This window comes from Tauraco erythrolophus, chromosome 2, assembly GCF_009769465.1.
Source record: "Tauraco erythrolophus isolate bTauEry1 chromosome 2, bTauEry1.pri, whole genome shotgun sequence".
NCBI classification, from domain to species: Eukaryota; Metazoa; Chordata; class Aves; order Musophagiformes; family Musophagidae; genus Tauraco; species Tauraco erythrolophus.
Window position 1 is genome coordinate 10,812,425 of NC_141466.1, and position 21,219 is coordinate 10,833,643.

At 39.7% G+C, this 21,219-nt stretch overlaps 1 protein-coding gene across 2 annotated transcripts in view; it reads left to right on the plus strand.

Annotated features, from left to right (window-relative positions):
• Positions 1-10,479, plus strand: part of MTCL3 (MTCL family member 3) — a 31,114-nt gene extending 20,635 nt beyond the window's left edge. Inside the window, exons 4-7 of one of the 2 annotated variants that reach the window (XM_086632088.1) lie at positions 7,200-7,271; positions 7,908-9,083; positions 9,981-9,995; positions 10,369-10,479. In XM_086632088.1, the coding sequence (XP_086488214.1) occupies positions 7,200-7,271; positions 7,908-9,083; positions 9,981-9,995; positions 10,369-10,479 (1,374 nt within the window). The remainder of the gene's footprint in view (positions 1-7,199; positions 7,272-7,907; positions 9,084-9,980; positions 9,996-10,368) is intronic. The other variant, XM_086632089.1, reaches the window with a different exon arrangement.
• The last annotated feature ends 10,740 nt before the right edge of the window (positions 10,480-21,219 follow it).

Below are 21,219 nucleotides of genomic sequence, written 5' to 3' on the forward strand. Positions count from 1 at the left end.
TTAGATTAAAACATAGATTTAATTTGTGGCAGGATCATGCTGGCATAACTTCAGAGCACTGCAGGGTCTGATCCTCTCTTTTCAATAACAAGTTCCCAAACACCTTTGAAACTTCCCCATATGTTGTATTACAGAAAATATTTTTCAGCCAATTTACAAACTGCCAGCAACAGAACTTTTCTAAGCAAACACAGAAAAAAGACGAGACAGAGTAAAAAAGTACCCCTCCTTATAGTCAGAGGAAGGAGTGGTGATTTCTGACATGTGAGAGATGGATTTCTTTCCCCTCATAACAGAAAATCTTCTGCTCTCTGCTCAGACTTCTAGACCAAGTGCAGATTTCAGAATTTTTTCTACCTGAATTCATCCCAAATTTTTGCATACTCTCAAATGAACTCTAAAATCTGATTTTTTGGTGAGATGTTCCTGTAAGTGGAGGTGTTACCCGAGGTGCACAATCTCATAGGGTGAGCTGCAAAACTACTTTCTCTGTTGTGTACCTACAAACCTACAGAGATATGCATGTCTTCAATGCCATCCTATCCTATGAACCAGCTGAGGGACTGTAAGAGCTGTCGATGCATTTAATACAACTCTTCAGTATGAAATGAGCTTGAACACAAATGTACACGTGTGATCAGCCCACAACTTTCCAGAATCATAGAATCATAGAATGGTTAGGGCTGGAAAGGACCTTCAAAGCTCATCTAGTCCAACCCCCCTGCAAGGAACACAGAACTGGCTTCGGTATGCATTTCCAGCAGGCAGCGCAGAGGTGCACATTGTGTGCAGAATCATTCTTATTTTCCTTCTCGTTACTTTTTGTTTTCAGAGTAACCTTTTCGTTGGGATATGGTAACTACACTTTGGGTTATATATATGCATTTTTGCAACCAAGGCAATGAACCTAATCTGGCTGCTTGCGCTTTCCCATTCTCATGAAAATTTCTTTGTAATCTCTTCTGAGATAGTCCTCTAAGAAGACTGAAAAACTCTACATGTGATAATAGGTGCAAAAAAGAAAACTTTTTTTAGATTTGGCAAAATCTCCTGTGTATTTAATTAATAATTGCCATATCCATGTCTGTGACTGTGATTATTGCTATTGTTACGTGGTGGTGTTTTGAACTGTGTTGACATATTGTCTGTCATACTGGCAGTCCCGGATAAAGACTGGGACAGTGGATTTTACTAGGCATTGTGCAAAGCTTGACAAAAAGACTGACTCTCTTCTCCCAAAAAAGACAAATAGCTGAGCTGACAAATAAACAGCAACTTAGGAAGCCCTAGGAAATAGGTTTAACTAGCATCACTGTGCAACAAAATACCTTATTCCTGCACTTTCACTCAAAAATATTCATGATGTTCTGATATTTGCTTTTACATTTCAGGATTAGGGAGCTGAGTGTAAGCTGAGTGTGATTTCTGCATCCATAATGAGGCCTGTTTGGATAGTGCTGGGGAACTAAGCACGTCTAGGTCTTCATCTTTCAAAAAGTTCAAATGGCAGGAGACCTCTTCCTCTTCAGAGAAGTTGCTTCCACTATTTTATGATATCCTGGTGGATGAAGGAGTGTGTAATCACAGAAAGCAAAGTATCAGAGTTTGGCCAGCTATTTGTCCAGGCCAGATGGAGAGCTTTGAAAAGGCAGCTTTCATCTTCTGCTGCTCAGGATTTTTTTTTTTAATAAGAAAAAGAAGGAAGCAAATGTAATGGAAGCATAAATGTGCTGCTTCATTTTATGCATTGCAAGGAATGCTTGTACTTAGTTATACCACAGAGTTACCATTATTTGCTCTAGCAATGCAGTTTTGGTTCAAAATGAAAAAGGTTTCTATAGGTAAAGTGCAAATATTGTGTATCTTTTTCTCGCCTTTTATTTTTTTTCTCATTTAATTGGCAAATGAATAATGATAAAGGATCTGAAAATGATAACTGAAACAACTCCTAAATAAATGCAAATGAAATAATACAAATATTGGAGGGCAGCTCCTCTTGTTTTGCAATATGAAGACATTCAAAAGACTGCATAAGAACTGTTTTTCTCTGCATGGTGAAGTAGTAAAAGATTGCTTTCATTTTGTATCGTCCCTCAGCAGTGTTTTCAAATATGCTAGTTTCAATATGAAGAGAGCATTGCTAGAGCTAGTAGGGATATGCTTAGTGTTTGCTTCATGGACAGAGGTGCTGTGCTTCTTTGCATTTCTTTGCAATTCACTTATCTCCTGCTTTTTCTTTCCTGCCTTAATTTCGCAAGCAAGTAGAATGTTGAAGTACTCAGGACTCCTCCTGCCCTTGAAAGGGGGGGTGGAAGAAGTAAAGGGTGGTGTCGTTCTATGAACTTGTGCCGATAGCAGACAGAGGTGGTGTACTGAGTTTATTGCTGGCAAATTGCACTGACAGAGTTGCAGAATAAGGGAGACATTTTAAAAACAAAGGGTTTTTTGAGGAGAAAATGCATTTTCAATTTACCAGCGTGGATAGTGTCCATTTAGTTTTTACTACATATTCTAATCCATTCAATTAGAGTCGGTGGCAGTAAACTAAAAAATCTGTCTTGCGTCTGTTTTGATCCAGCTCCACGAGCTACCGGGCCATATTGACCGAAGGGAAAATGCAGAGAGTCTTAGGGCAAATTTCCATTTCCCTGGTCATAGTCACTCTGTGACAGAGGCAAGTTTGTGCAACCCAGAAGTTGTTCAATATTCAGTGACTGTTCAAGATTGTAAAGATGGTGTTAAGTTTGCTCTGATTTTTGAAAGCTCTGCAGAGCTGTCATAGCAGTTGGGAGGCAGCTAACTGTGACCATGTACAGTATAGCTGTGTGCAGCTGAGAAGGTTTGGTTGCAGCTGTGGAGATTCAAGAAGCTACACACCCTTTGCCTTAGCCTGCTCTGAGAGGAGGGATAAGGCTGTTATGGGGGCCTATGTGTACCCATAAATCCCTTTATGTGTCAGAAATTCCTCCTGTGTTGCCTACTTTGATTTTTAGATCATATACCCCCAGATCAGGTTGAAATAATCAAACCTAAGGGTCTTCAAAAATCTCGATATGTTTTGTTTAGAGCTTCTTTATTAATTGCTGACAGATTTACTGTCGCTTAAGATCAGGTAGCAAGAATTTGAGTTCATTTTACAGTTTTTCTACTCCGTGGAGTGTGATGCTATTATTTCTGCATTGTGTTACTCTCAGAGTAGATTTCAGGTCTTTTTAGACCTGAGAAGCACTGAGCATCACAGATAATGTTAGGACTGCACATTCGAGTTGCAGTTTAGGGCTGGCAAGAGAAGGATGCCACCTGGTCTTGAGAAGTGCTTAGCATCTCCAGCAAGACATTGGATAAACTCCAGTGAAGGTCACTGGAGAATTGATGCTGCTGAACATCACAAGAGAATTGCCCATTGCTTGTGATCTGGTGTGCATCTAATACAAACATTATCTGTGGTCCTTATCTAGATTGTGAAAACTTCTCAGCATTGCCAGAACACACATGCAGCCCCACATGTGCTGGCTACAGTGAATGCTAGAATAGTCAGGTCAAACCCAGTTTTGTCTCCTAGTCTTTCAGAGGTAAGCAGAGATTATACAATATAATGATACATGCCCCAGTTGCTAGTCTTATTATCCCCAGTACTGTTGAAGCATTTCATTAGTACTTGAGCAGTTTAGCAAACTCCCCATAGTAGAAACAGTATTGTATGCATTTTTTGCTTATTCTTTTCTCCTGCAGATGGGTAACTTGGTTCAAGGTCAATAAAAAACTGTAATGCTGACTGGTAAGCATTACTGATCGGATGATGCAAAAGCAGTCTTATTTGTCTTTTAAACTCATAATCATTAGAGTGAACTGAATATGATTTTTTAAATTATATGGAGGAAAAATTACCTGAGCCTCTAAATTATCCTTCACAACAAACTGTCAAAACCTGAGAGTTCTGGAATATGAGGGATAGATTTTTTTTGCTACAGTTGAGAAAACAGCAGAGGTGGCTTTAGTGGCACTACAGTATGCTTTGTGGTACACTGTGACATGGGAAAAGGATCAAGGAGTAGTTAATTATATTAAAAGGTGGTCTAACACAAAATTTTTTGAACAAACAGATTTTGTACATGAGGGTAGCTGAATCACCCACTTGCCCGGTCTGACATTTGTTAGTATGTCAAACCAAGCATCATGCAGACAGTTTTAATAGTGTCCAGTCACAGGGATAATATGAAGATTCACTTGTAGGAGTCTGGGTTGCTATTTTTGTTTTTGCCATATGTTTATTTGAAATATTTTTTTTTCCTTTTTGCTTTTTGTGTTGATAAATTTCTTTCCATTAGCAGAAATAAATTGTTTAATGTTGAAAATTGGATTGGAAGAGCAGACAAGTGCAAGGCTTGAAAGAAATGATAGAAGGAGTAGCCACTCTAAATTGTGAAATATAGTCTTAAAACAGTCTCAAAAATGTCTTATTTATAGGAGGATATACTGCTTGGTATGAGGCATTCTTTGTTCAGCATGAGTATTACCTCAGTGACCTAACATGATGTTATGGGGCACTGTGATTTTGCAGATGTCATCTGTCAGCTGAGATGTGCAAGTGAGATCTTAACCTCTAGTGATCTGAAGTTGTCTCATGGTGTTTTTCATAAGAAAAGCGATCATACCAGTTCCAACTGGCCCTAATCCACTTACTCAAATCATCCTGCTAATTGAATTGTGCATGTTCTTCATTGCTTTCTGCTATAAAATTTTGTTGCTAAACACCGTCGTTTCATTGGTGAATAATACAAGCTTTGTGCATGGTGGCATGGTGTGTTGTAATTCAAGTGGAGCAGAAGAGAAAGTAGTACCTAGTCATTACATAGCCACAACTATTGTTGTAATTAAAATGTTGCTATCCTGACTACCAAAAGGAACAAAAAAGATTATATAGAGAAAGGAGATAAATAGATTTTTCATTTTATATCAAATCTAGAAAAATACTTTTCACTCTTTGTAGTTTCTTTTTTATTTTGTCGTGGGATAATTTTTTATACGTCTCTTGCCTTCTGAAAAGTTGTAGGGTACACATGAATTTGCAGCTCAGCATTTCAGAACCTCATTATATCTGGAGAGATGCTGATCTTGGCAGGGTGAATAGAAGACATTTAGGTAATCAAGCCGAAATATAGTTTGACTAGCCCTTAGTTATTTTATCAGTGGGTGCCATTGGCAAGAATCTGGAGCAAGGAGAAGTTTGCAGTGCTAACTGATTTGAAAGGGTTTTGTAAAGTGATAATACACAGTGGTATAATGAGTGGTAATACAGGGGAGGAAGCTACTCCTCTGAGAGGTTAATGCTTTATAAAATTTGCCAATTCAAAAAGAAAACCAGCAAAAAACCCTCCACATGCATATACTGTTTCTGCAATAGGATAACTGATGGGTGACCCTGGAGAAGAATCAGTTTGTTTGTAGACTGGATCCTAAAGCTGTTGGCTGTATATTTAAAGTGAAAAAATGAATTAGTTTAACAGTTTTTTTGTGCCTTTTCTGGATTCCTTTAGAAGCTTGTTATTCACAGCTGTCATAGAATCATAGAATGGCTAGGGATGGAAGGGACCTTCAAAGGTCATCTAGTCCAACCCCCCCTGTCCAGCTATCTAGCTATTACATCTAATAATCTTTGATTTATTTTTTTTTTGTCTACTGATAGCATTCAATGTTTCTGCAAGAGATATTAACATTTTAACTCTGATTCTCGATGGACCCATCTGTGAATTTTAGTTCTGATTCTGAATCTGAAGTTGTTTTTCTTAATTCTTGCATAACTCTATAGTGAATTTGATTAAAAAGCCTCATGAGAAATCATCTTTCATGGTTGCTGAGATTTATATAGAAGTCATTTCTATGGCATTGACTTTTCCTTTGGAGTGGGCAGTCCATGAGCTTAGTATTTGTTACAGGGATGATCTGCAGAAGAAAGAGAACAATCAATACTAGCAGGTGAAGATTGCACAGGATTGTTGTGTACAACATACTCACCCACTGTACTCTGTTCCTTGAGGATTATGAGCATATTTTAATTCCCACTGTATGGAACTGAATGGCTTTTAGATACAGTTGGATTCTCAGCAGCACAAAGGATCCTTCTACCAGAGAATAATCTCAGAGGGAGATGGTGTTGGTTGTATCACTGCCCTGCCTCAGGGCCTACATTTTACCTGGGGAACATAAAAACTGGGAACAGCTGCAAGTGGGATGTTGTGTATTATCATATTCTCTCACTTGCTTTTCTCTCTCCTGCTGTTTTCTTGATGATCTGTATTGAGTGTTGACAGTGGGATGGTTGTAGTTTTCCACTGCTATCACATGCCCAGTAACGAACTTCCTGCTGTCAGCAATTATGAGATTTTTGCTGGATAGGCTAGTCGGCTTCGATCCCAGTGCATCCTGCTCTAAAAGCAGGAGTTTCTTTTCTACTCGCTTTGGCTACGTAGCGGATCAGAAGACAGCAAAGAAGCTCATATGGTGGTGCATACATGTGTTTGTGTGGTGCTGTTCTTAAGGACTAGGACTTTATAGTCCAAGCAGTTTTAAATTGTATTTACTTGAATATGTTCTGAAAACAGAACAAACCTAGTGACCAGATCAATGTATGAGTTTGTCTGCAGTGTGCACCTACAGAAGTGTGACCACAATACAGTGCAAGCTTGAAGCCTGTGGGTGGGACACAGAGAAAGGTGTGCTTGTAGATGCACACTCAAGTCAGCTGCCGAGAACTCAGTGACATCGTTTTATGTAGCGTGCCTACCACTAAGCTAAGGCTAGATGTCTGGCTAGACACATCTTTAAGTGCCTTGATCTCGTTAGGGTTAATGTCAAATGGGCAACTGGGTTTTGCTACTTGCCTCAGCTTTCCCATCTGTAAGATACCACTTGGGATACCTGCTTTCTTACCTCTCTTGTCATGTGTTAAACATTCATTATGCACTAGTCTTAAATTGTGTTGAATAAAAAAGTCAATAGACTGATTAAACCCATATTCGACTTGCATAACATTGTTGTGTCATTTTTGGGCAGCTGTGTCTCCCCTCTGTATTTGATATCTCAAGGTTTACTGGAAATTAATGCCTTTATAGTTGCATTTGACTATGTTTTAAAAGAGTGACTGAATTATACACCTTTTAGTGAAATATTCCATGCATCTTGTTTTGTTGTTGTTGCAGCAATCACTGAAAAGAAGAGGGAGCAAAGACCTACCAAAATCAGAAAAAAAGTCACAGCAGACACCAACAGAGGTATGTTGTGATAACAGTAGACTGGGTTCTCATGTAGAGGCTTCAGGAACACTATGGAAATGATGTACATGGTTTGTAGATTTGCACTTTGCTTGCTTGTTTCCTTGCTCTTTGTTTTCTTGTATGCTGTGAAAAGGAGAGCTCTTACCCTAGATCTGCAGTGAGACAACACTATGTCAAGGACCACATAAACACATAAACAAACCACTGGTGCCCCAACAGAACCCACCAGCTTTCATGTAGTCTGTGTTTTAGGCAAAATAAGTAAATGGGAGCATCAGTGAAACAAGATTATAGGCCCTTTGTGCTGACTTCAGGAGTTTTGAACACTATAGTTTATTACAGTGTTACAAGCCTAGAAAATATAAGGATTTTTTACAAGCCCCTCCCAATGTATTTTCTGGGGACTGTGCAAACTTTAGTTGCAAGTAAAATAGTCTTTTCCCCTCTTTTAAATTGAAGTATTTATTTCCCTATCTTTAATCTATTGATCAGGGAAAAGACGATTGCAGGAAAATCTCTTAGTATCTAAAACTATGTACCTGCGACTCTTAATTCTGTAATTTAAGACCATCCACTGGAGGTCTCCTGTTTTACGTCCAGTTTCTTCAAATACTACTTTTTCTTTTTTCTAAGGAGGACAATGAAGACCTGAAATGCCAGCTACAATTTGTCAAAGAAGAAGCAGCCTTGATGAGGAAGAAAATGGCTAAGATTGATAAAGAGAAAGACAGATTCGAACATGAGCTGCAAAAATATAGATCATTTTATGGGGATTTGGACAGTCCCTTGCCAAAAGGTGAAGCAGGTGGGCCACCTACCACAAGAGAAGCTGAACTCAAGCTTCGACTGAGACTTGTGGAGGAGGAAGCTAACATTCTTGGGAGGAAAATAGTGGAATTAGAAGTAGAAAATAGAGGACTGAAAGCAGAGCTTGATGATTTAAGAGGAGATGATTTCTCAGGGACTGCTAACCCGCTCTTGGGAGAGCAGAGTGAATCCCTGTCAGAATTACGGCAGCATTTGCAGCTAGTAGAAGATGAAACAGAATTGCTGAGGAGAAATTTAGCTGACTTGGAAGAACAAAACAAGCGCATAACAGCTGAGCTGAACAAATACAAGTACAAGTCTGGGGCCCATGAGAGCTCCAGGCATCACGATAATGCCAAGACGGAAGCGTTGCAGGAGGAGCTAAAAGCTGCGCGAATGCAGATCAACGAGCTGAGTGGCAAAGTCATGCAACTCCAGTATGAGAACAGAGTCTTAATGTCCAACATGCAACGCTATGACTTGGCCTCTCATCTTGGGATCCGTGGCAGTCCCAGAGACAGCGATGCGGAGAGCGATGCCGGAAAAAAAGAGAGTGATGATGATTCCCGCCCCCCTCACCGCAAGAGGGAAGGCCCCATCGGTGGGGAAAGCGACTCTGAAGAGGTACGCAACATTCGGTGCCTGACACCCACGAGGTCTTTTTATCCGACACCATCTGGGTGGCAGAAAAGCTTCACTGACAGGCAGCAGATGAAGGACATTCGCTCTGAAGCTGAGCGGCTGGGCAAGACAATAGATCGCCTGATTTCTGACACGAGCACCATCATAACAGAGGCGAGAATTTATGTGGCTAACGGAGACCTCTTTGGACTGATGGATGAGGAAGACGATGGCAGCAGAATACGTGAACATGAGCTTCTTTACCGGATCAACGCGCAGATGAAGGCCTTCAGGAAAGAGCTCCAGGCTTTCATCGACAGACTTGAAGTTCCAAAGTCTTCGGATGATCGAAGTGCAGATGAACCTTTGTCAGTGAGTCAGGTAGACTTTTACTTATTACAGCCTACAGGTAAAAAGGCTCTGCCAAGTGAATTAAGCCTCAAATTCGCTGTACGGCACGTGGAAGTTCTTTATTCTAGACAGCAGACAAAAATCGCTATTTCTTAAATTATTTTAAATCCTCATTTGGCCATATGAAACCTTGTTCTACCAATGGGGCTGTTTGTGAATAAGTCTGGTCTCCTGGATATTAAAAGAATTATGCTCTAGGAGGTGGAAGATTTTACTCCTTTCTGGCTTTGCAACTGCGTTTGCCAGAGTTGTGCCTTCACTGCCAGTAAAGGCAATGCAGACAGCATTTTTGGCACATAAATGAATGTGATTGTTTTCTTAGTGGTTGTGTTACTGTTAAATGAATGAAAAGAAAATCTTATAAATTTCAAACAGGAGGAAACATAAAATTTCCAAAATTGTAGAGAATATGACAAACCACAGAGAAAAATAAACCGTACAAATCTACTTTACAGCATCACAGAGCCACACGGTGGTGTGAATATTGGAATTGCTGTAACTGATTATATCTTGTTGAAGGCCTATGGGTCATTGCTTACATGCAGCAGTGACTAGCATCTTTTTCTGTAGTTCATTTTTATGTAGAATTGTTCCAGAGAGGTTTTGGGGAGCAAATTCCTTGCTGACTCGAGATGTTTTGCCGTGAATAATGAAAATTACCTACCCTGATCTTATCATGCAATCCTATAGTTGGCAAATCTTGTTATTGCTCGTGGTATTATCCAATGTTTTAGTAAGTCTCTTGCTGTGTTAATTTACTTTGTGCTATCCTGCTAGTTTACAGTCAAAGTTGTTGCCAGGTGAAGCTGAAAGCTATTATTTCTTATTCCTATGCTGACTAATTAGTCTTTTGTTTCCTTGTATCAGAAAGTCACAGACGCAGTGAGTTTAAAGCTAATCAATTACTATACATGTATTGCATGAAATCAAACAGAAACGGCATTTAGCATGCTCACTTTCTGATCTAGCAATAGCGCTGAGCTTGTAGAGCTCCCATTAGCTTAAAGGCAGAGCACTGCATGGGTTTATACAAATTTAAAGCAAACTAGTTAGTATTTTCTCTAAACAAAGAACAGCAATAGCTAAATTGGACATTTCCGGGCTTGACCATGCAGAACTCCTACTGAAGTCAATGGGAGATGGGCACTTGGTCCCTCCACAAGCATAGTCTGATTCACTATTTATTTTGTTGAAACTTTGGACTTGCTATTCCATTAATTGACTGTTCTCTTTGTCTTTGTATTTACTTTCCCAGATGTTCCAGCCTATCATTTTACTTATTCTCATCCTTGTATTATTTTCATCCCTTTCATACACAACAATATTTAAACTTGTCTTCCTTTTTACACTGTTTTTTGTACTGTAAGCCATTCATCATTTACTGTTCATTGTAGTATTATTTTCAGTTTGTTTATTTTGTCCACCCTCCAAGATAAGAAGTGCAAGAGACATAGTTTCTGTCATAGCCACTGCTGTAAAAACACTGAAGACTACTTATTTGCCAAAACCAAACCAAAACAAAAAAACCCTGCAAAAATGTACCAAAAAGTCACCCAGTTGAATAGGAAACCCACTCACTGCAGTGTTCCAGGTAAGCAAACAGAAAATGGTATTTTTCACTTCATCTGGTTTTATCATTTTTGAATAAAAAATTCTTGAGTGACTGGAAGCAATTTAATATTCATTAATTTGCACCAAATCTGAAGCAAAACAAAAATATGCAGAGTGGGTGTGAAGAGTCAGTTCCTTTTCTCTTCCCACTCCCAAAAAAAGAATTTGTGTAGCCACATATGAATAATAAAACCCCATTCTATGTGTATTCCGCAATTGTATGTCACAGCTTGTATATATTTTGCATGATTGCGATGATAATATTTTTCAGCACTGTATTATGTGGATTAGACACCATGGAGGGGACAAAATCAGAATGGTTGGTATAGAGAGCACTGTACCTGGAAATGTGTAAGGAGCTGGAGCCCCTGAGAATGAGATGCACGAGGAGGAGGTATCAGAGTAGGTGAGGAGTCTTCTGAGGGATGTAGGCTGGCTGCATTCTCTCTGTGCTCTAGAAAATCGGCCACACTCCGGTCTGACTTGCGCTGAAGAGAGTAACGCTAGTCACCTTGTCTGATGCCAAACATCTTTTCCTAACAACCAAGTTTATCAGATAACATTTTTCAGTCTGTGGACGCCAGGGCTCTGGATTCTCTCTCCAGGTTTCAAAACGAGTTTTGAATGAACATGGTGACTCTTGGCTTGCTGAGCGACCCCCGTCTAACCGTGTCATTGGGAGCTAGCGACCATAGGTGAGGAAAGCTTGTGTACCTGGGTGTGCATCAGTAGTCACTGAACATCTCTGTCTTGCCTGTGAGAGGCTGCACTGAGAGACTCGTGATCTTTCTGTCACACTGAACGTAGGCAGTTCCTACAAACCGTAGATCTCCCACTATGAAAATCTCAGCTGAAACGCCCGATGGAGCTCAGTTTTCTTTTCTATTTTATTCAACCTATGTTGAAATCATTGAGTCCTACAAATGTGATTTCTCCAAAGGCGATCATTTAAAAAGCAAGTGTATTAATGATATTTTTTTGTGCAGATGCCATGATAAAAAATCTAGTAATAAATAAAGCAGCTGTTTTTCTACCTGGCAATAAGGAATCCCTTTGATTTATCATGCTAGCACTCTGTTCACTGAACTCATTCCCCAGTGAGAACGGTTCAGCTCCGTGCCTGGGTTGTGCTCTGCTACCTGAAATAGCAGAGAGACACCGTTTTGAGGGAAACCTCGCAGAGGGAAGCAGAGGTCGGGCAATAAAATTTATTTTATGAGAGCAAAAAAGTTAGTACACTCGCAATATTCAGTATTAAACAAAGCTTGTGTTTTTCAACTTGTTTGTCTAGCTTTCCCTCAGCATACTCTGCAGTTGTACTAACCTTGATCAGTTAAATCACTTAACCTTGATTTAATCCAAATACTTACTCCTATCAGGGGATTATTTATTTTGTAGTTAGCAAGATATACCTAAAGGAAATGATAATCTATATATATGATATTAATAGATAGCCATGCCTGGTGTCCTGATTAAAGAGCAAGTTGAGCCCAAAGTAATTTTGAGGAGTTTCTAAGCTGCTCTGATTTATGCTCTGTTGCCTCAAAGTTAGGTTCCACATATTAGAAACTATTATGGCAAGATATGGTCAAGCATATCATCCTTTCACAGTGAATTTCTGTAACTGTTAAGATAGTTCTCAAATCACTGAGAAAGGCCCCTTTTGCTGTTTTTTCTCTCAGCAACTGCTGTAAGAAAATTTTCAGCAACTGCTTGAGAAATTCTTTTTTTTTTTCCCCATGGAATTGCAATTTGTACATTAAAAGGATAATAATTTGAGGCTTAAACTTGTCATATCAAATCTTAGTAGGAGTCGGACTTTTTGTGCTGCTTTCTGTTTGAATGTCTCCCTTGGGGGAAGGAAAATAATTTGAGTTTTCTTAAATGTTACTGGCTCAATCCCATGAAAGAGAAGAAATCATACTTAAATGTAATCTGTAGTTTTGGGCTTTCAGATTTTAACCCACGCTTGTTCATACCTTTCTCAGCCTTTTATGTAGTAAAGACAAGTGGAGAGGGTTTGATTTACACTGAGTGTATCAGTAACAGTACTACTGCAAAGTAGTAGGAAAGTTTAATACAGTGAATTTATAGATTGGATATATCTTGGAAGTAATCAGGAAAGATTTGCTTCTTTCTCAGAAATCAGAAAAGGTGAGGATGAACCTCTTGAGACAAAAGGTGGAGTTAACCTGTGGCAATTATAACCCCATTGATTTCTCACAGTGTTTCTTCTTGCATATAGCTGGAGCTTTCCTCATCCTAATTCTATCAGACATCAACAAAGCAAATCAAAGCTGAGACCTTTTGGGACATTTAGGGAGCTTTTGCACAGGCTACAATCTGAAATTAAAACATACAAAATCATTTTAGAAGCTCCCCACAGTCTTTGAATCTGTGATGAGCCAGGAGAACAGTGAGGACCCCTGCAAACCTCAATACAGAGAAATTTCAATGAGAAACGAGATGTGTTTTTCATGTCCATCTGCATTCAACTTGAAGGGAGTGATTGGAGCTGCTTATCTGTTTTGCACCAGATACTGCAGAGAAGTTCTGTCTTTCACTATTTTAAAAGCTGCTGAGAAAACTACTAAAATTAGTATGGACATCTCTCCATAGCTGGAAGATAACATCTAGCCAAAGAAATAAGTGTTCTGTGTCTTGCTAAATTGAAATAACTTGGTCTCACAAAGAAATGCACTTATTATACTTGCCAAGAAAGGAAACAGGTTCTCCCTGCTTAGTTACTGGCCTGATGGACAAAGTCCACCTCACAGGTGCATGAGTACATGCAGCTGAACACGTCCACATCCTATAGCGGGAGTCAGTGTGTGGGAGTCAGGCAGGGCAGAGACAGACAGGACACTGCTGCGTCGCTAGATTCTGTCTGCCTCAGAGCCTGTAATTCTGAAGAGCGATAAAAAGAAAAATACAAGATTTTGCTTATATGTGGCAACAAAGTGGATATGCCAGGTTACCTATCAGTTCCAATCTTAGTTATACTGATAGTAGAGTCACAGTTCCCGTTTTGGAACGTTCTGGTGAAATATGAATATTCTGGCAAAAATGTCATTGAATTTGAATCCCGAGATTGCCTTAGTTTTACGTTTCTCTGAAAGATTGTTTCCTGTGTTCCTAGGAAATTCATTCCATGTTCTTTCAGAAAGAAGAGATCTGGTGTATATAGATCTAATTCGGACATTTTTACACTTGCGTAAATCAGCAGTCACTCCAATGAACTTTTATGTCATTTAGAAAATAATGCAACCAGATAAGTGCAATTAAATTTGTTTCCTATTTAGAGTCAGCTCTGAATGCCCTGACAAAATACCTCTACAAATATTTTCTTTACTGTTACTGAAAAATTCCCATGCTACTAGAAGGATCATCTTCTCCAGGACGCGAAATATTTCTTTCAACCACAAATACCCACGCCTGAAGCTCCAGTTAGAGATAGAAGAAGTGTCTGCTGACACATGTCACCAGTGCTTCAGAATAAAAACTAGAAGAGAGCAGGTGTTATAGTGCAGAAATATGCCTGGCAGTCGGAAAATAGAAAATTGCCAAAAACATGGCTGTCTAAATATGTGTTATAAAAAGAGATGAACTGCACATGAACTTTGGGAGTTGTTTACGAAAACAAGCAGAGCTTTAGGACATTAGATGCCCTTCCCCTTAGTCACCCCAGAATTTGATAGGTGAGCAGGAGACTTCTAAAGGCATCAGTATCAGGAACATAATTCCCATTGGCTTACGTTTCTGTCTCTGATTTAATGCCAGGGGAAGTGATATTCAAACCCGACTTTTGCCATTACACATGCAGTTGCCTATGGGGAAAATTACAGTGTCTCTATTTAAAGTAAACCTCTAAAGTATCTGCCACTGATTTCCAATGTAACCTTGAAGAAGTGACATGACATAACACTTTGTTGGCTCTATTTCTCCACTAAGCTATATGCTATTGCAGAAGTGCACGATGGTAAGAGGAGACAGAATGTGTATTCCCTTCTGCCCATTTCCCAGTCTATATATCCACTCCTGAAATGTATTTGCCAAGATTATCGAGGTGTAAAAAGCAGCATCGTTCAGGAATCTCATGTTGTGGTTGGGTTGATTACAGTGGCACCAGTGCTGTTCTTCCTTCTTGTTACCAAATTTATGTGGACATAGCAAAATGGCTGCGTCATAACCAAGCTAGTACAGCAGAACTGAAGATGCTCTAACATGATCTCGCTTGTAGACTGTTAACCAGAATACACAGTACCCTGAGTATGTAATCAGGTTGTAGCTCATGCTGAAACTCATGGGTGCTCCTTTGTCTTCAGTCTTGCATGATGAAGTGAAATTTAGCAGAGCGCTTGTTCAAAATGCACTTGCACCTTTTTTGTTGAGATGCTGACTTTTAACACAAGCGGAGCTGATACCAGGTATGGACAAAGTACGCTTTGCCTGTGGAAGCAGTATGTCAGACATAATAAACCTGTAGCAGCCTTCCTGCTTATCTTGCCTGTGCCAGAGGCCAGAAAGCCACGTTTGCTGCTTCATCTGCTGCTGTTGGATAATTTTTTTTCCCCAAAAGCAAAAGTCACTACTGCTACACTTAAGGGTGTCCGGAGCAATGAACCTGAGTTTTTCGAGCTTGCTTCATGTTTTCTTTGTCCCAACTTTTCTCTGCCTTTGCCATATTAGAGTGAGAAAGCTGGAGAGGGACTTTTTACAAGGGCATGTAGTGATAGGACAAGGGGCAATGGATTTAAACTGAAAGAGGGGAGATTTAGATTAGATCTAAGGAAGAAATTCTTCGCTCTGAGGGTGGTGAGGCACTGGAACAGGTTGCCTAGAGAAGTTGTGGATGCCCCATCACTGGAAGTGTTCAAGGCCAGGCTGGATGAGGCTTTGAGCAACCTGATCTAGTGGAAGGTGTCCCTGCCCATGGCAGGGGGGTTGGAACTAGATGATCTTTAAGGTCCCTTCCAACCCTAACCATTCTATGAGTTTAGCATAGCCCTTTGACCTATGAGTGGGGTCCAGCTCTTGTCTTCTAATAAGCCACTCAGTCTCACACATTTCTAATTCCTCACGCTGACAGAAATGTAGGATTTTGCCTGAGTGAAAACTCAAGTCTGGGATTCAGTCCATTGTTTTCTTTAATTTTACTGTTTTACTTCAAAGAGTTCATGTTACAAGACAAGGGGCATTGAGTTAGCAGTACTGAAGACACAAGAATAATAGCCTATGCTGATGGATAAGAGTAAAAAACTCTTCAGAGCCTATCTTCATTTGCAGTGGTGCAGCTGTGCTGGCTTTGGGGAGGAGGCAGCACTGTGGCACCTGGCCTCCAGCTGTGGGCTTGGTTCTGCTCCCAGGCACTCAGGCTTTGCTCCCAGCCATGTCAGCTGGCGTGTTGGGACGTAACCTCCCAAAAGAAAGTCACACTGTTGCTTTATGAACAGGGAATTTTTAAATCCTCAGAGTTCAGAGGCTGAGGATTTTCTTCAAGAACGTTCAGTCATGTACTTGGGCATCTTTGTTCGCTTTTTAGATCATCTTTGAAATTCTCACAAGCCCCGTTATTTGTGCTACATGGGAGCAGAATAAGCACCTAAGTAATGTATTCACTGAGACTTACAGCTAGACCATATAAGGAGAAAAAATGTGTTTTCCCTGAAACCTGCTTTGGTATTTACTATAAAATGCACCCAGAGCTAAAATCTTTATGCTGTGCATGGATTTTATCACAGATAAAACTTTATTGTTCTAAAGAGGAGAGTGCTGACTGAGCAAAGGACGTGTGAATCCTCCTATCGCGTCCTTCATCTCACTGATCCTCTTGTCATCAGCTGCTCTGCCCACAAAATCATACATCACTCCTGCTTAGTGCATTTGAAGACACCCATCTGATAGCAGAATTTGTCCAGAGTTTTATGCTGTGCAAGCCAAGTATTTTGTGGCCCTTCTCCAGGTACAGGTGGAGACAAACATTCCTTGAAATGTGAATTTTCGGACTATGGGTGGCCTCAATCACTGTCCACAGACGCGTCCAAGAACAAGTATGCGGCAGGGCGGTGGTATGTGCCTGAAGCTTCTGCCCGGGGGGTCTCTCTCAGTGTGACAAACGTAAACAATTTGTTACGTAGTGCAACAGGAGAGATACTGTGGTGGGCAGGGATGCAAGGAGCCATCTGAGCTCCTCCTGCCTGCAGCTCAGCAGGGGGAGCAGCTAAATTTCGCTACGCTGGCTTCAGGGACTCCCGTGGGCTTGCACTTGCTGGATCATTTTTGTCACGCACGTTCCCTTCCCTCACCCCATGCCGACACTTGCTATGGTCACTCCCAGTGCTTTAAATCCAGGCTGAGGTGGCTTTGGACGTTCCTTGCTAATCTTATGCCAGAGATGAGTTTCCCTGCGCAAGGGATATCGTCCATCCAACTTCAAGCACTTTGCTTTGCTGAGACACAAAGTACCTTAACAGACCAAAGAATCTGATCCAGAAACCTTATAAAGTAGCAGGAATATTTGGGTATATCCCAAAGAAATCATTATCACTATTCCCAGAATGCAAGACAGTAGGATTACACAGTGCCCAATAATTCTGCACTTCATAAGCAATAGCATATTTAGAACACAGAAAAAGATTTTAGGGAGGGGTGGTTTGCTTTTAGCTCTTTAAGATAGCTGTTAACCAACAAAACTGCTGCTTTAAACAAACTCCCTTCACAAAGCAGTTTATGAGGATCAAGTTGCAAAGCTCAAAATGGTCATACTAAAAAATACAACCCTGAAAACTGGATCTGAAAGGCAGCAAAGAATCTTCTTTTACAGCATGGACACTAATAAAAGAAACCTAAAATTGCCTATTGTCATAGCATTAATGTTAACACTGACTGCTCTGGCAAGCTTTAAAGACTGGACTGTGCTATAAAACCTAAAAATGTCCTGGACTTGGAGTTGTTTACACAAAATATGAGGAGATATAAAGTTACAGAGCTGGGGGTTGGAAGAGATGGCTTTAAAACCATCCTCTGTGCACTGACGTCACGTGGAAGCCAGCTGCTGGGATGATGCTGAACGGAACTGTTTTTCAGTTTGCAAAAGTTGCAGAGTTATTCAAAGAGAGTTGCAAATGCTGCCCCAGTTGAAAGGTTGCGTCTTGCTTAGCGTTCTTATTTCTTTTAAAGATCAAGATTCACAGAACTGGATCCCAGCTAGCTATGCATTTCATCGCTTTCACTGCTGTTTAGAAACGGACGGAAAAACTTCTGAAGGATTTCTTATTCCATGAAAGGTATGGTTACAGTTTATTTGAAATCAGTCGATTTGAACAGTTAAAGTTAAAAAAGAAAGCAAATTACTAATGTGGCAAACAGTTATTTAAACATCTCTCTAATGTTATTTATATGTAATGTGGTGTTCATGCATGTAATATATATGGTCTTTATTCTTAGAGAAAGACTCTTGATTAGCTTCAGTCAATTTCTTCAGAGCAGGCACAGATATAGCAACAGAACAGGGATGACAGGTAGCATTGTGTCTCGAGTCTCTTTCCCTCTCTCCCTCTGTCTCTTTTTCTCTCTTCCTTCCTTCCTCTTTCTTTCTTCCTCTTTCTTTCTTCCTCTTTCTTTCTTCCTCTTTCTTCCTGTCTTTCTCTCTTTTTCTTTCTCTTTTTCTCTTTTTCTTTCTCTTTTTCTCTTTCTCTTTCTTTTTCTTTTTTCTTTCTTTCTTTCTTTCTTTCTTTCTTTCTTTCTTTCTTTCTTTCTTTCTTTCTTTCTTTCTTTCTTTCTTTCTTTCTTTCTTTCTTTCTTTCTTTCTTTCTTTCTTTCTTTCTTTCTTTCTTTCTTTCTTTCTTTCTTTCTTTCTCTTTCTTTCTTTCTTTTCTTTCTTCTTTCTTTCTTTCTTTCTTTCTTTCTTTCTTTCTTTCTTTCTGTCTCTCTTTCACTTTTTTCTTTCACTGTTTATCTCCTTTGATTTATCTTTCTTTTTTCATTCCCTTCTCTCTTTCACTCTCTTTCAACTGTAGTTTCTTTTTATGTATAAAGTGCACAGTATTGTGACACATGGCACACTTTTATAGCTGAACAAAGACATATATTTACAATTTTCTTAGTTATCTAAAATACAGCATTTTGCTGGAAATATAATTTCATTACTTTTTTTCTGTAAAATCAAGGGAAGATTTGTGTATCTGAATGGTTGTGTACATCCAATCTAATTAATCTCTGTTGACAAATAACAGCTGATGTCTCTGCAGATTATTTTCAGAAGTTGACAGAGGTTGATTGAAAACTATTTTGCATTTTTAATATGTGGATAGAAAGGGCACAAGTAAGACATGGGAGCATAATAGCATTAACATCAAATACTTGCTTGTAAACATTTTTTGCTTGAGAGGAGGGAGAGCTAAAGGAAAAGTTAAGGGAAAATGCAGCTGATGTAGACAGAATTGATTATTTGCTTGAATTTGATTGCTATAATGAGCTTCTGACCTTGTCTAGGACATGCAGAAAGTGCCAATACTGCAAGAGCACAGACACTGTTTTGATCCACACAGCAAATTATAATGTGGCATTTTACATCCCTTTGGGTTGCTTAGGCCATGTGAAATATCCATGGGGACATCTCACAGCACTATATAGACAGAGGGTATACTACTAGGGCTACAAATTCGATTTTATTGCTAGTAGGGAAAAAAACAAGGAAAAAACCAACAACAACACAACAAAACAAAAAAAACCCTCTCACAACTCTCACCCCAACACCAAGGAAAAAAAAGGGGAAAGAGTCATAGAAATAGGAGTTAAAACTCTCAGAGGAATTTATCCACTGTACAATAGCAGCAAACCTGTATAGTCATCTAGCTGTTAACATCAATAAACATGAGTTTTCTTCTCAGAATTCATGTCAAGAGGAAATCGGAGAAGCGTTAAGAAATACAAGCTTTTTGTGGATGTTAGAGCTACAAGTCACTATCTGTAACTTCCATAACTACCCTCTTGCAAGACTTGATTTCATTTTGACGGTCTCCAGTCTTTTTATAGTCAGAGTCTCATATGAAACAACTTGGAAATTGTTAAGATGGATGCAAACATGGCAATAGGAGTTCCCAGCACTAAGAAACCACCAAGGACCTTTTCAATGCTGTATGCATGCTTGAAAGGAGTACATATTACGTATCTACTCTTACATTTGAAAAAAAAAAATGCCATATAGTATTGACTTTCTAGTAATATGCTGCTGATTGAAGCATGGTCATTATTGCTAATGGTGCACTAGCAAAATCACCATTCGTGCAAGTTGTAGACAGATTATGCCTGCCTGTCTTGTTCATGACTTTACAGTGTTTACCTGTTTTTCTGTTTCTTTCTGACACATATTTGAAGGATTCTAGTGGAGCAGAGAGTTGACTTTGTTTATTTCTCAGAGATGTCTTGAAAGTTAGAAAGACATAAATGTAGCAAAAAAAATTAAAAAAGCAAATGACTCTACTAAAATTGCAACCTTTGAATTAGCAAAGTGAGAAAGTACTGAAATGTTTTTACAGTTCATTAGCAATAGATGCCTAGATTGCAACAGATCTTAAGTACAGTGGAATTTTTTTGTAAGTTGTTTTCGGTCAACTCTTACACCAAAGTCTGGCACAAAGCTGAAACCTTGGCCTGGAGAGGTGCAGTCTCTATAGCCTGGCTGCTTTCCCTAAGAAGCCATGAGCAAACCAGTGCTTGTATTCTTTTATGATCCTGTCTTTCATCAGCTCATAGTTTTAGGGAGTTTTATGGTTTTTGTAAAGCTGTCCTGTATTTGTAGGTAGCTGAGGTATAGATTGCCATTTCGGAGCTCCAAGGCAGGTGTGAGTCAGAGTTTGAAAGTAAGCTCCAATACCACGTTACATGGGTACACCATTGTGAAGTGGGGTGTTTGAAGGTGTTTGAAGAATAGTCAACTTGTTCTGTAAGTCCTCAGTCCAAAATTGCCTGGGGTAAATGGTTTTGCAACCCCTGAGTTAGGACTGGGCCAATAATGGATGGCAGTTGATAGATCCTGTAGCAGGACTTGCTATGACCCAAAGACCTGACTAACCCGTTGGGCTTCACCTGAGCTCTTCTGCTTACTTGTTCATGAAAGAAGCTGACGCCGAGTTTGGCATCAGCTTCCCAGTCAGCTGAAATAACACAGACACTGGTAAGCAGTGATTACACAGTAGCCACAGCTGAATCAACAAGACTTGTCCAATAAAATACAGGAACGGGAAGAACTTTGCATGAAGCTCAAGAATGAATTTTCACTATATCAGAGAAAATGTGGGCAGTTCCTATGAGTTGACAATCACTGACTATCAGTTGGGAAAATGAAGAAATTCCAGGAAGGTAAACTGGACTTACCCCTAGTTAACTCTCTGATAATTCATTTGCCTGCCCGTGGGCTTGGTTTCTGTCAGGAGACCAAAGCAATTCAGAGGCATTTTGTGGCCAGAACAAGATCCCGTGTCCACCTAAGTAA